The sequence below is a fragment of the Apiospora marii genome (genome assembly GCF_038362585.1).
Source record: "Apiospora marii strain CBS 49790 chromosome Unknown utg000007l_segment0_segment0, whole genome shotgun sequence".
Taxonomy (NCBI): Eukaryota; Fungi; Ascomycota; class Sordariomycetes; order Amphisphaeriales; family Apiosporaceae; genus Apiospora; species Apiospora marii.
Genome location: NW_027117379.1, coordinates 2,440,601 through 2,453,908, shown reverse-complemented (window position 1 = coordinate 2,453,908; position 13,308 = coordinate 2,440,601). Strand labels below are relative to the sequence as shown.

The window sequence follows — 13,308 nt, the reverse complement described above, 5'->3', positions numbered from 1 at the left end:
ACGCTGCCTTAGCGTCTTAATTCGGAACAGCGATTCATGCTTGCATCCGCACTGTGGTCCAGCCAGCCATAGCTGCCATACTTGGCTTGCTGCTCCTGTTGCTGGTACAGGTGGTGCAAAGTTGGATCCTTCTCTGCCACCACCTCCGTTGAGTCGGTCGTATGGGGGGCAGAGCCACGTGACTGGTGGCTTTGGGGATGGATACATTGGCGGTGGGCTCAATACACTCTCCGAAGAGTGCTTTCTCTTCCTCGTTTCCGCCGAGGTACATGGAGAGTTCATCTTCACCACCATGAGCCCTGGCCGGTGGCCAGGGAGGATGTCGGCAGTGGTTGGGAGCTGAGAGGGGACACGCTCTGCTGTTGCTGCTCTTGTGGATAATAGGTTCAATGAATCCCTCGAAGAATGCTTCCTCGTCGAAGAGTGGTCTTTTTTCTTCGAAGAGTGGTCTTTTTTCTTCGAAGAGTGGTCTTTTTTCTTCGAAGAGTGCTCTTTCCTCTTCGTCTCCCCCGATATACATGGCGTGGTCATCATCACCGTCATCATCAAACCCCTGGTCGTTGGCAAAGGGGGGTGCCGGGAGTGGGTGATATCTGGGAGGGGGCAGGCTCTGCTGCTGTTGCTCTTGTGAATGATAGGCTCAATTCACTCTTCAAATAGAGCTCTCTCTTCCTCGTCTCCTCCGAGGTATGTCTCGGGAGGGAAAGTTGACGTGAAAGTTGGTTTGTTGCGCATGGAGATTCCATCTTCCCCACCATCATCGAAGCTCAAAGATCCCTGAAGCTCCTCTCCCAGGCTGCCATACCCATGTGACTGATCTTGAGTGCCTCTTCCATGATCGGATATGCTCGGAAAGGCCAATCTTGACAGCCACCAGCTTGCCGTCGTTCTTGCTGGCGGCCTTGTATGCGCGACCAAAGTGCATCTCGGCGTCCCAGGGGACGAGTGCATGTCAGCATCCCAAGGGACTTTACGGCTGCGCTCAACCTTGGGCTTATAGTTGGACATGGTTGTGGTCGGTGTAGGTCGCCGAAAGGGGTTGGAACGTCCAACCCACCCCACATCCGTGACGGCCTTGAACAAGGCCCATCTCCTGCTGCGCTCGCTCAAGCCGAGCCCCCTCCTCACTGGCCATCGCCTCGTCGGCGGCCTCGCGGGCGGCAGCCTCGCGTCGTTCAGCGCGGCGGCGTTCTTCGGCCTGGGCCTCCCCGGCTGCCAACATGTCCAACCACACGCCCCCACCGACGTTAGACCAAGCACTCTCTCCGGCCTCCTCTGCGTCGACCTTGTACGAAACGTTGTTGCGGGTGCCGCAAGCATGGCTGGATCCGGCCGCAACCAAGAAGAGGCGGCCATATATCTTCCTCGAACATTGCAGCTCGATGCAAAGTTTCCTCGTCCTTAATCCAGGGAGTTGCTCTCCTGCTCCAAGATGCCGTTTCCGCCAGAGAGTCGCTGACCAGCACGTCTCGGCCCCATTGCCCCCACCCGGTTTCCAACCAGGGTCAGGTGTTCACTTAGGCTACCAATCAATCGCCTCATCTCGTCCGTTACATCGCCTGCCATCGCGCGGGCCTCCATGACGCTGGCCCAGGGCGCAATGTCGCCGTTGGCTGCAGATGGCGACGATGGAAACCACCGCCGTACTTGATCAGGAGTCCGTCCACAGCTACGTGGGTATTGAAATAGACAACACCCTCCTCATCGTCGCCGTTATCCTCCCCTTCCTCTTTCTTCTGCTGACCCTCTGCCGGTGCCAGAGGGCCAAAGACGTCGGGAAAAACGAATGCAGCTTTCTGTTTTTGTAAATACCTGGTGATGGATGGTATGGTTTGCGATAGGTCGTAGTAAGAATGTTTTTACTCTTGAAGACTAAGTACGTACGACCCAAGTTAGTTCTGCCTTATTCTTTGAGAAGGAAGTTAAAACGTTCTTGCTATAACTTACCTGGAGCGTTTCCTTTCTACGGCCTTGGCCTTCTCTTTGGCGGCTGCGGCCTGGCGTGCTGCGGCCTCGCGGCCTCGCGGCGCTCCTCTTCGCTTCGTTCCCGCTCGGCTCGGCGCTGGGCGGCAATACGTTCCTGCTCGGCCTGCGCCTCGGCCTCGGCGCGCGCCTCTGCTCTCATCCGAGACTCGAATTGCTCATTTTGAGCTCTCATGAAGGCTCGGCGGCGCATGTAGCGTTGGATACCGGCGTCGGACCAGTCCTTTCGGTCCCGATCGACGTTGCCGGTGGTCGCTACTACGACGCCGCGGAAGATGGGCCGAATGACAGCTTCGAGGAGGACGACCGTACTGGAAAGAAAGAAGAAGGCATCAGTAACCGGAACAATACTAGAGACAGTCGAGCCTTTCCGCAGTAAAGAAAAGCCCTGATGGGAACACGCTTGTCTGCCATTGTACTTGTGACTTACCCAACCATTAACAGACGGCGCGCCCTTAAAGACGCCGGAGTCGGCAACGCGCCCCCTGAACGGGTTCCAGGACGGGCTCTTGTGCGTGCAACAGCATCCCTTGGACCTGGCGAAGTCTGTCCAAGAAAGCTGTCATTACCTCCAAACAAGCCTCCGCTGCCCATGCCGGGTGGCAGAGCTGACGTGGGCGATGGGAGGACCTCGCCTAGCCGTGAAGGCGGCTCCTTGCTGCGATCGGTATTCCAAATACCAGTGCCGCCCATTCGCCGCCGGCCAGCCGGTTCTGGTCGCGCTTGTAGGCGCCACCCCGCGTACGAGGGCATCTGCAGGTCCATCAATGCCGGGGGACCCCGCCTTTGTCTGAGCGAATGCCCATGTTTTCACGGCTCTTGAAGCCGCGGCCAAGCTTTCATAGCGACGTCGCTTTTTTATCCTTCGATGTCGGCTCTTCTCGTCATGTCCTGCATCATGGACTCGGACTCGCTGTCGTTGCCGTAGGTCTGGCTGCCATCGGAGGGCATGTGCCCGTTGTGCTGTAAGCGAACGGTCTGGTCGCCATTGTTTATCGAAGCCAGGTCTGGAACGTCTATTGCTATCTTGGATGCTACTGCGGCGTACTACGAGTCATCCGATACGTAAATAGATGGCTCCCTGGTGTTCATCGACATGGGCGCATAGACCGAAGTGTGTCGTTCCAGCTCAAAAGGGTTGGCCAGGCCGCCCATAGCCGACCCGGCAATGGATCGGCGGTCGTATCGATCCTCCGAGGTGTTGATCACGCCTCCTGGCAGGTCTCATGGTTGCGCGGGGTTGCTCATCATCTCGAGAGGAGGCTGTGGGAGCTGGGGGGCGGGAGCTGGGGGGCGACATCACCAATGCGGCCAAAGCTCTGAAACAAGTCGATTCTGTCAGAAGGCACACGACTCTGGGCCCCGTTGGCTGCCGGAGGGGGCCTCACGGGGAAGCTCGGCGTACGCGGCCGACGCCGAGAGATCAAGATCCCCCGCCGTGCCCGTCCTTCGTGGGCTCTTCCTTCTTTTCTTCCCTTTTCTCCTCCTTGCTGGTATCTTCTCCTTTCTCCTCAACGTCGGGGCGGTGCGGGACGAAGGAAAGAGTACGACTTCTCCATCCCCAAGTCCCCCTATGCTCCAACAAAGGCGTGATCTGCCGCCACCTAGGCGTCAGTGCCCTGACTTAAGTAACCTCGGACCGCACGGCGAAGTGCCGCCTTCCTCTGACTATAAGATGCGTTAATAGCATGAAAAGGACGTTCAAGATCGGAGTTCTTACCATTGAGCTCTTGTCGCTTCCTAATTCGCTCTGTTTCTTTCATTTTCTTCGGCGTTCTTCGGCGTTCTTCGACGAGCTGACTGGCTTTCCTTCCTTCGCACAGTCCTCTTCCACCAGTTCTTGCATTTTGCGCGCATCGTCAGTCGCCCTTTGGCGCGCGACTGTGGAGGTTACCGCCAAAATCTCCTGACTCTCGTCACTTGCCGAGTTTCGAGCAGCACGCAAAGCGCTATCGACCAGTATGCCATATGCACTGGTGAGCGGGGCCCACCAGGCGAAGACTCCTGCATCTGCATAGACGGTTGAGCCACCTGCGGTGCAGGCGGCTCCATGCGCCAAGCCTCTTGCGTGCCCGGTCCGGTCTGCTCTGAACCGAGATACTTGCCCACGGTTTCCTTGGGCCAGTTGTTGCCGCCCAGCCGATACGCCCCCTCGCGAAGGAACTCCTATGTTCTCTTCGCCTGCGAGCTTTGGCGGTATTTGCCAACCTTCTCTGCGACATAGCGGAATGTCTTCCTGGGCGCGCTTGACCTTGTCGGACTGAAGCTTTATAGCCATTGATCAGCTCACATCATCCGTAGCTCATAATCAAATCCCATGATAGAACTTACCAAGCTGAAGGCTGCGAGGATAACGGGCGAAGATCTCAGCCTCGGTACGCAGGCCGTGGTGAGTGACGGGATGGGCACGGTAATGCTGGATCAAAGCATGGGAGTTGGGAACCTTCTGGGGGCAGTCCACGCACCGAATGGTGCATGCGCTTGCAAGCTTGCAGCACTGTGGTGCTGAGTCACTAAGTCAATCTGTTGGCAATCGTGACTTTGGCCTCCTACATATACCATTAGCATTGATCGACGTCGTTGTTTGGTATGAGGATACTTACCTCATAGGAGGATTTGTTTTGAGGATTGTCCTTCTGTGACTTACCATAGTTAAAGTTGGCATGTAGAAAGGCAGGCTGGTTACCGATCCAGACTTTGTCGATCCATGGGAGTGATGTTTGGTTGTTAGGATATGTTTTTGGGAGTTTCGAAGGTATCGAGCATGATACCCTGTTTTTGAGTTGATTTGTTTTTGAGGTAAAGTGTTTTTTGTGAGTCTTTCGTTTCTGCGGGGTAGCTTTGGTATGAATGGAGAAAAAAGAAGAGGAAGTGACTGATCCGTGGCTGAGTTTAAGGTCATCCCAGGACCAAAAGTCACAATTAGCGTAACAGGCACATAGAAGCCGATTGTTGTTTCAACGATTCATTCATTCATTATATACACTTCCAGCTCTAAGCAACACACCGTCAAAGAACAGGATGGGGTCCCAGTACTCCAATAGCCCGAACAGAATCTGTATGGCCCTGCTGTTCGCTGCCAATCACTATCATTCTTGCTATACTTGTGCTCCAAAGTGTTCCACAAGTTGTCGGCAGGGATGATCTCGGCTCGCTGGGCACGAGCGTCCAGGCAGTCAGAGAGGTCCTTGGTGATCCTCTCGAGAGCGCACTTTGTATAGTTCCAGTCAATGAGACGTAGCTCGAACTCGTAGTCACGCTTTCTCATCTCATGCTGGTAATCGCGGATTCAGTTCAACATCAGACCACGGTGCTCAACCTTCAGCCTCGGAAGAAGAGAGACGCCAAAGCCTCCCATAGGTCGTAGGCTGGGGCTGGCTTCCCTTCTTTCGCACAGTGTTCCTTAGGGGCCTCAGATAATCCGCTGTGTAATCATGGCCCCTTCTTTCCATAATCTCAGACAATCCGCTGGGTGATCATGGCCCCTTCTTTCCATAATCTCCGTTATGCCCCTGTACTGATCGATACTCGGATTGAAGTATTTGATCACGCCAACGAGGATTTGTTCATGCATGTCCGCGTCCCAGGGGACTTTGCGGCTGCGGTCCGACTTGGACCGGCTGCAAGACATGTACCGGGTGCTGGACATGTTTGTGTCGACGAAAGGGGTAGATACCGTTAATTACGGTGGAAAGTGTATTGAGTTAACCCTCCCTACTGGGCCCGTGCAGCTGTTCTTGGGATGGCCCATCTCGACTATGGCTTGCTTGATGCTGATGAAGAGTCTCCTGGCATCAATGTGCATAGTGCCTGTACAAGAGACATACGTAATGGAATATGGTGGATGAATTGTCCCCGGGGGCTGAATTGGTAGTGAGCCCGGTTCCAAGAAGATGGCTCGTGCTATGTCTGGCGCTTCCAGAGCTTCAATGAATATGTGCTTTCTCCTCTGCGAGTCGCGGTAGAAGCGGATCATTCGGGCGGGAAAGGCGAACTTAGTCGATCTTTCCATACGGATCCAAGCCGCCGCAGCTGATCAAATGCGGCCCATTCTGCCACTTCATCTTCGTTTTCTCTGATTCATTCGCGGATGCTACCTCAATAAGCAATTTGCAACCCTACTGAGGCTTTTTGAGACAACGTTAGACAACGGCAACGCAAGGTACCTGGATTGGAGACTTACCAACCCCTTCGTTCTTGAATTTCTCCTCGTCAACCTTCGCTTCCTCCCCGGACGGCCAGCATAAAACACTGGAAGCGCTCAATGTCGCCGTCACAGTTGACTTTAAAGGCGGGCCACATATCGCGACTGTATAAGTCGGCGAGGTAACGCGAGGGTTTAATGACAAAGGGGTTCAAACGCCTTCATGCCTTGGAAGAAGTCGGCGATGGAGAAAAGAACTGATGGGAATTGGTGGAGAAGGAAGGAGTTTTCTAATCGTCCGGCGAAGATCAAATTCGGTTTGTTGCTGCTTCTTTGTTAGTTCAATTGTGTTTCGCCAAAGTGTCTTTAGTATTGTGAACTTACTCGCCGAAGGAAGTTATAACAAGGCGTAACTATCACGGCAGTTGCATTGCTAACTCCAAGGACATGGTAGCAGATATGTGTGGTGGTGGTGATATAAGTATAACGCCGACGACTGCTTTGCTTGCTTACCGAGCCTTCCACGTGCCTGCCCAAGTGGGATTGGATGTGCCGCTTCTCGTTCTGGACGACGGCACTGCAGATCTTGCTGTTGGGCTGGTTGGGGCATTGGCTGATCGTTACTGCTTACATTATTATCTCTTCCTCTGCCTCTGGTCGGTGGTCAGAGCGCGGGTCAAGCTAGGGTCATCCTCCTCGAGTTCTCCCTCGGCGTCAGAGGCGGTAGAGACGACGAGGCCCTTGAAGGGAACGAAGCGAGCTTAGGTGGAATCGTCGGCGCTGTTACAGGCCTGGGGATGGTTGATGCGGTTCAGCTCATCCTGAAATTTCTGGCAGCTAGGGCCAGCTGGAGATGTACGGCAGGCCACTCGGCGTGAGGCAGCCCACCATACGGAACTCGGCAGTGAGCCAGGTACCAGGAAAACCAGCATATACACCTCGTCCATAGAAGTAGCGAGGCATGGCTGCACAGCGGTGAGCAAAGGATGATTGCCAAAGAGGTTGGGTACGTACTGCTGCTCTCGAGTGTCTCGTTTCGGGCTCCGAGTTTGAAGAAGGCGCAATCTCCGCAAGTGGCTGTGAAACCAAGGTAAAGAATAGCCCAACGGACCTCCTGCTGCTCCGGCTCAAGCCGAGTCCCTTCATCTCGGGCCAGGGCCTCGCCGGCGACCTCACGAGCGGTAGCCTCGCGGCGGCGATCTTCGGCCTGGGCCTTCTCCTTGGCGGCTACGGCCTGGCGCACTGAAAAGAATGTCAGATGAGTATACCTAAAACATACAATTTTTGCTTACTTCTTCTCGGCGATGATCATGTTGTCCAGATGCCGGTTCCGCTCAGGATCCCACGGTGTGGGATCCCCAAAGAGCTTGACGGACTGGCCGTGAGACTCATCAAAGCCTCCGTTGCGTTGCCGAGGCTGTACATATCATAATGTTGTAACAACTCTTTCGAAATCATCTTTTGGATCTGCTGAGCAACCTTCAAAGAGGCAGAAACACCGGGGCCCGTAATGTGACCATCTTGTCGTCGATCACAACGTCTCGACGGAAGCAGCATCTTGGCGGTGAATTGCGTTTGCGTCCTTATGCAGCCGATTCCGAGCGTTGAGCTCAATCCCGGATTCGTTATTGGGCATAACCTGTTGAGCCTAGGCTCGTCGTCATACTCGGTAGGTGTACCAGAAAGCAGGCATACTCGGCTAATGCAAAGGCATTGGCACCATAGCCAAAGCACATGCAGCGCCGCTGGTAGCAGATGAAGTTGGAGACGTTGACGTCGTGCTCCCGGATCTCGTGCTGCTGACGCCCCTCCCGGCGGTTGAACTGACGCCGCTGATGCTCATGGCATCTGCTCGGTTGACCTCGGGATCATGGGCGGATGGCTGCTCATTGGATGGCTGCTCCGCGGACGACTGCTCATGCTGTCGGCGACTGTGGTAGGGGGTGTTGAGCTGAGCGACGCGACATGCGAGAAGGTGTCGGCTGCACCACCCAAGCTTCAGCACTCACAACGAACTCATCTTCACGAGCCGGACTGCCAAAGGGGGATGGATTAGCAATGTGACTTGAGTGGGATAATGGGCGATACTTACTAGGACGCTGGCATCGACCCATTTGGCGTCGTATACCGACTCCGAGAGACATAAGCCCCAGGGACTAACCCTTGCGGGTAACCCGCGAAGATCTAAGATAGAACGACGGTCGAAGCTATACTGCCTCACGCAGCATGTGGTGGTCCTAGTCCCACTGGAGCTGGCTGTCGTACCGGGTTCAAGCTCCGTCGGCGAGGCTTTCTTGGGGCGAAGACGGCGCGGCAGTATCTGCGGTGTTCACGTACCATCCTCGCGACGATCCCAATCGAAAACGCCGCAAAGCGAGTGGTGCTGAAGTCTCCGACTGGTACTAGCTGTATTTCTTAAGGATTCAGTCGTAAGTAGCTGTGTCTTGGGTCCAACCTATGACCAGGAGACCGTCATCCCCGTGTGGCTCCAATTCGACCACTTGATCCCAAGGCCGTGCCAAAGCTATGTGCATAGTTGTGCTTCGGACAGAGGCCTCTTTCTTTCTTTTCGTCTCTTCTTCGCCCGCATTATTGGTTTGATTGCTCGAGCGAAGTCTTTTCCAGAGGTCGTGATGGCGCTTGTCCTACCAATGGCGTATTGCAGATCGCGGCGCAATCTCACCGGTGAGATGCCTAGCCGGCCGGTCCCGCATATCAAAAACGATCGAGCCTAAGCATGGCCCAGGGAGGTGCCGTGCATTATGACGAAGGCGTATTCCTTCGGGTGAAGTATGCCCCCGTACACCTCGAAATTTGGCCGACCGGTCCCAGGGGCGTGTCCTTGGCGGCCACCCTCGGGCTTGCCTTGGCCCATGCCCTCGTCAGGCCGGATCTCCAGGGCCGACAGCGGCTTGTCTGGGCCCGGTGTACCATCCATGGTAGCTGACGGACTCGGCCGGCTCAGGCGGAGGGAAGTCGATCTGTGAGCCGTACACGTCCCTCACCGCCTCAAAGTCCGTGAGGCCGTCGGAGTTGTCGGGGAGGGTCGTCTTGCCACCCCTCGCATCGCCTGCAAGTCGAATTTCGTGCCAGAACGCGGTGATACCTGCCACACGTTGTAGGCCCTCCCCCTTCCACCTTCAGCTGGTCCAGTAGTTGCGCCTGTCTCTCAAGGAGTATGTTGGCACTCCATGCAACTGGTCGGGTGAGCTCAAAAGCCCCTTGTGGCTGATCTCGAGTATGTTCAGCGTGGCCTGCGACGCCTTCCCCTGACTGGTTGGTCGTCGCCGATAGACCAGGCCACCACTCTGGGCGAGACTGGTTGGTCGTTGGTCGTCGCCAGTGGAGCGGGCCACCACCCTTGGCGAGACTGGTTGGTCGCCGCCGGTCGAGCGGCCACCACCTTTGGTGAACCGCCCTAGTGCTTCCTCCAGGCTCTTTCCACCCTCCTTCCCCGTCTCAAGTCGGGAGGAAACTTGGCGTGCATGCTCGACACTCGGCCCTCCCTGGTAGGGAGGGCCACCACCTTTGGCGAACGCCCCCGTACTTCCTCCAGGCACCCTTTTGCGTTTCTCATTCGTCTCGAGTCGGGAGGAAACTCGACCTGCGCCCCGGGCCCGCCACGTCCTTTGGCGAACGTCCCAGTGCTTCTTCCAGGTCCCTTTCGCGTTTCTGGCTGGTCGTCGCCAGTCGAGCGGCCCACCGGCCTCGGAGCAGGGCACACATTTGCTCTTTCAACTCTGCCTGTTCAGGGCACACGTTTTCTCTCCCATAACGCTCAAGCAGACGCCTCAATCAAACCATCGGCAGCACCCGACGGGCCATCGTCCTCGTCGTCCTTCTTGTTCTCGGGGCCTTTGGGGCTGGGATCGGGAGCCTCGATGCCCCCGAAGAACTCCTCGGGTTGGTCGTCTGCGTTGTTGGGTGTGATGACCCGGTTGTTCTCATCGAGTTGGACCTAGAAGATAGGGAAGAGAACAGGTTAGTAAGTAAAGCCAGGATAATATGAAACGACGCTTATATCTGGTAGGGAAGAAAGGAATGGGGATAGATTAGGTAAACTTACACCGCCCGCCTTCTTGATGAAATCTGACTTGCCGCGAAAGCCGTGATGCTTACGCAGGTGAGCGAGGAAATTGACCCAGGGCTTCCTCCCCGCCCCCGGTTTCTCATTCGTCTCGAGTCGGGAGTAAACTTGGCGCGCATGCTCGACCTCGCTGACCAAGGCCCGCAGCCCTCCCACACCCAATGCCCCACGGTGCAACGCCTCCAAGGCACAGTTGTTGTTCTGCGCGCCGCCTTCGCCCGAATCATCAACTGTGCCTTGGAGGCGTTGCACCGTGTCGTCTCTCCCCTCGATCTCGCTCATGCTGCGCGGTGCCATGCCCGAAGACAAAGCAAGCAAGCATAGCCACTCAATCAATAGATACGGTGCTCATCTTGGTTGATGGGCAGCAGGTTGCTGGCCCGGCACATGCCCCGTCGTATCTTTATCATTCGCATCCAAACCAAAACTCTCTCTATTCTGGCCGTTGGCTCTTGTCGCCGTCTGCGAAAGGGGGGATGCCGGTGGTGGTTGATGTGTGAGAGGGGGCAACCGTCGTACTGGGAATGGAGGCAGGCGCTACGCTTGTCGACATCCGTGACAGCCTTGAAAACGGTCCAGCGGGCCTCCTGCTCCGCGCGCTCAAGCCGAGCCCCTTCCTCCCAGGCCATGGCCTCGTCGGCGGCCTCGCGTCGTTCAGCGCGGCGGCGTTCTTCGGCCTCGGCCTTCTCCTTGGCGGCTGTGGCCTGGCTTGCTGCGGCCTCGCGGCGCTCCTCTTCGCTTCGCTCCCACTCGGCTCGTCGCTCGGCGGCAACACGTTCCTGCTCGGCCTGTGCCTCGGCCTCGGCGCGCTCTGCCTCGGCTCTTCATGCGAGACTCGAAGAGAAGCCCTGCTGCTGGTGCTGGTCTGCAACAAGCGGTGCTAGCTGCTTTTGTGAAGAAAGTGCTTTCATCAAGGGGCCGACCGCCATGAACTTGTGCACACTGCCTATGTGCTTCAAGGAACCTGCCTCGGTGGTGGAGTTTCAACAGGAAGCGGCAGACATGATGCTCGGCCCGGACGAGCCTCTTGATTTTGCCCTCCCATCCGGGGACCTGGCCGCAGTATCGTAGCATCTCCTCGCGGCGGCGGCGAGCCTTCGTGGACGAGATGGCGAGTGAGAGGTCCCATTTCTTGAGAACGGTGCTGGGATCCATTATGGCTGGTCTCTAGGATGTCTTGGGAGCACATCGGCGGCGCTTGCACTGCACGGACCACGTTCAGGGGACACGGCAAAGGATGGAAACCATTGTAATTGCCACGCTGCGGGCGGCGGCGGTGGTGGTGAGCCGGGGGAGCATTGTAGTCGGTAGGGTAAGGCAAGCTCCGGGCCTGATACGGAGTCGGAGCGTTAACGTGACCGTGCTAAGGTCGCGCAGGGTTGCTCATCATCTCGAGGGGAGGCTGCGGGAGCTGAGGGGCAATGTCACCAATGCGGCCGAAGTTCTGAAATAGGTCGGAAGCTTCAGACGCTCCGGAGGCAGGTGGCTGAAAAAGCGAGGTGCCCGTTCGACTTCGCAAGTCCCTCGCTCGAAGACGAGTACTCTCCATCCCCACGCATGGTGTGTATTCATCGCCATCGTGGGTACTCGACTGTAGCCGCCAGGATCTCGGTGAGATCCATCTACTACTCAATGTGAGGCCCGCCTTGCTGTTTGCTTCTCGCACTAACTCTGGTATTCTTCACCAAATCGGTGTTCTGGTGGTATGTCTCCCTTTGTCATCGTCAACGCCGGTGGCGAGACATGTCTTCGAGTTCTGTCTCTCTCCGGTCGTTCTCGCCCTCCATTGAGAATCAGAGTCTTTCTCTTCTTTTCTCCTTCCCTTGTATTGTTGAGTGCCTTGTGTTGTTGGGTGCTGTATTGTACAGTCTCTCTGCAAAGGCTCTCTCAGATGCAAAGGGCTCCGGAATGAACTCGGAGCATTGGTGGCAATACGAAGTCGTGTTGATGTTGGCCTCGTGCTCCATGCGAGCCTGCAGATATCGGCTGGCCACCTCGGGGGTCACTAGTTCCAGCATCTCGGGAATCGCTTTTATCTCCGTGCAGCATGCTGGGGGCTTGTATGCCTGCTGTCAAGCTCGCATCTCGTTGTGTCTTGTGCTGGTGAGAGCGGTTGCCGTTTTCTGCGTCGTATAGGCTCCTAGGTGGCTTTGTTTTTGTCTTTTCTTCGGCGATTTCCGTCGTAAAATACTTTGTTTTTCTTTTTTCTTCGGCGATTTCCTTCGTAGATCACTTTGTTTATGTGTTTTCTTCGGCGAATTTCCTCAAACCAACCCCGACCCAAACCCACATTTGAAGGCGAGTTTGTAACTGCCAACAGCACGACGTAGGTCAGCATCATGCTTCTGGTCCTTGGTGCGGAAGACAGGCTTCTCGCCCAGTCGGTTCTTGGCATCTCCGACCCAAACGGGCAAAGCCACACTCGCGGTGCGAGCATGTTGAAGGCCTTGATGGTATGGCCCTTTGATAGTGTATAGTCGATTGGCGTTCAGAGGGCGCTCGGGCCAAGACTTGAATGTCGCCTTGGTGGAAGAGACATGATCGACAGGGTCCGGGTCGTGGGTGAACCCAGGGCGAGGAGGCAACAATGTCACCATTATCCTCGACGTCCTCCCCCCTGTTCGGAGAGTGGGTTGCCGGTTCGGACGTGGGCGCGCTTGGCAGGAGCGGAGGGGCTAGGCTTGGTATCAGCCTTGCGCTTCCTCCCGCATGCCTCGGTGGTGGAGGAGCTCCTTGATGCCGCGGATTTGGCAGCCATAGAGCTGACGGCCAAGGTGAGGAGTGTCATGGTTGGCTGCCGGCCTCCCGGAAAGACCCTCCTGTGAAGCGTGACGAATGGTGGCTCGGGTGTAACGGTCGTTAATGACCGGCTGGCGACTTTCTTTCAGCTCCACACGGATTCCGCAAAGATACGGCGGCCAGACTAGAGACATGTTAGTTAAAACTCGGCGCTTGTTTGATCAGGGATGAGACTCACCAAGTCTTCTGCTGCGATTGTTGTAAACCCGGGACGAGCGTACTAGACGAAAGTGACGAGCGATACTGTTGACCGATAGCTCACAGACAAAGCCGTGACCGATCACCTTGAAATCTT

General features: G+C 56.2%; 8 protein-coding genes across 8 annotated transcripts; 2 read left to right on the top strand and 6 right to left on the bottom strand.

Moving 5' to 3' along the window:
• Positions 1 to 1,006: 1,006 nt before the first annotated feature.
• PG985_011172 (uncharacterized protein) lies at positions 1,007 to 1,405 on the top strand (the record flags this gene model as incomplete). The annotated part of the gene is made up of 1 exon (XM_066830939.1): positions 1,007 to 1,405. The coding sequence occupies one exon, from the start codon at positions 1,007 to 1,009 to the stop codon at positions 1,403 to 1,405; it is 399 nt and encodes a 132-aa protein (XP_066681621.1).
• Positions 1,406 to 1,628: 223 nt separating this feature from the next.
• On the top strand, positions 1,629 to 2,362 carry PG985_011171 (uncharacterized protein; the record flags this gene model as incomplete). The annotated part of the gene is made up of 2 exons (XM_066830938.1): positions 1,629 to 1,753; positions 1,954 to 2,362. 2 exons carry the CDS (start codon positions 1,629 to 1,631, stop codon positions 2,360 to 2,362), a joined length of 534 nt encoding a protein of 177 aa, XP_066681620.1.
• Positions 2,363 to 3,742: 1,380 nt separating this feature from the next.
• On the bottom strand, positions 3,743 to 5,251 carry PG985_011170 (uncharacterized protein; the record flags this gene model as incomplete). Its single annotated transcript, XM_066830937.1, has 4 exons — positions 3,743 to 4,243; positions 4,315 to 4,399; positions 4,449 to 4,480; positions 4,991 to 5,251. 4 exons carry the CDS (start codon positions 5,249 to 5,251, stop codon positions 3,743 to 3,745), a joined length of 879 nt encoding a protein of 292 aa, XP_066681619.1.
• Positions 5,252 to 6,762: 1,511 nt separating this feature from the next.
• Positions 6,763 to 7,684, bottom strand: PG985_011169 (uncharacterized protein; the record flags this gene model as incomplete). Its single annotated transcript, XM_066830936.1, has 4 exons — positions 6,763 to 6,867; positions 7,016 to 7,092; positions 7,142 to 7,369; positions 7,504 to 7,684. 4 exons carry the CDS (start codon positions 7,682 to 7,684, stop codon positions 6,763 to 6,765), a joined length of 591 nt encoding a protein of 196 aa, XP_066681618.1.
• Positions 7,685 to 8,858: 1,174 nt separating this feature from the next.
• PG985_011168 (uncharacterized protein) lies at positions 8,859 to 9,065 on the bottom strand (the record flags this gene model as incomplete). Its single annotated transcript, XM_066830935.1, has 1 exon — positions 8,859 to 9,065. One exon carries the CDS (start codon positions 9,063 to 9,065, stop codon positions 8,859 to 8,861), a length of 207 nt encoding a protein of 68 aa, XP_066681617.1.
• A 202-nt stretch (positions 9,066 to 9,267) lies between these two features.
• PG985_011167 (uncharacterized protein) lies at positions 9,268 to 10,511 on the bottom strand (the record flags this gene model as incomplete). Its single annotated transcript, XM_066830934.1, has 3 exons — positions 9,268 to 9,803; positions 9,929 to 10,085; positions 10,194 to 10,511. The coding sequence occupies 3 exons, from the start codon at positions 10,509 to 10,511 to the stop codon at positions 9,268 to 9,270; spliced, it is 1,011 nt and encodes a 336-aa protein (XP_066681616.1).
• Positions 10,512 to 10,546: 35 nt separating this feature from the next.
• Positions 10,547 to 11,369, bottom strand: PG985_011166 (uncharacterized protein; the record flags this gene model as incomplete). Its single annotated transcript, XM_066830933.1, has 2 exons — positions 10,547 to 11,036; positions 11,179 to 11,369. 2 exons carry the CDS (start codon positions 11,367 to 11,369, stop codon positions 10,547 to 10,549), a joined length of 681 nt encoding a protein of 226 aa, XP_066681615.1.
• Positions 11,370 to 12,101: 732 nt separating this feature from the next.
• PG985_011165 (uncharacterized protein) lies at positions 12,102 to 12,811 on the bottom strand (the record flags this gene model as incomplete). The annotated part of the gene is made up of 2 exons (XM_066830932.1): positions 12,102 to 12,337; positions 12,505 to 12,811. Coding segments are annotated over 2 exons (309 nt in total). The 3' UTR covers positions 12,102 to 12,335.
• Between the last annotated feature and the right edge of the window lie 497 nt (positions 12,812 to 13,308).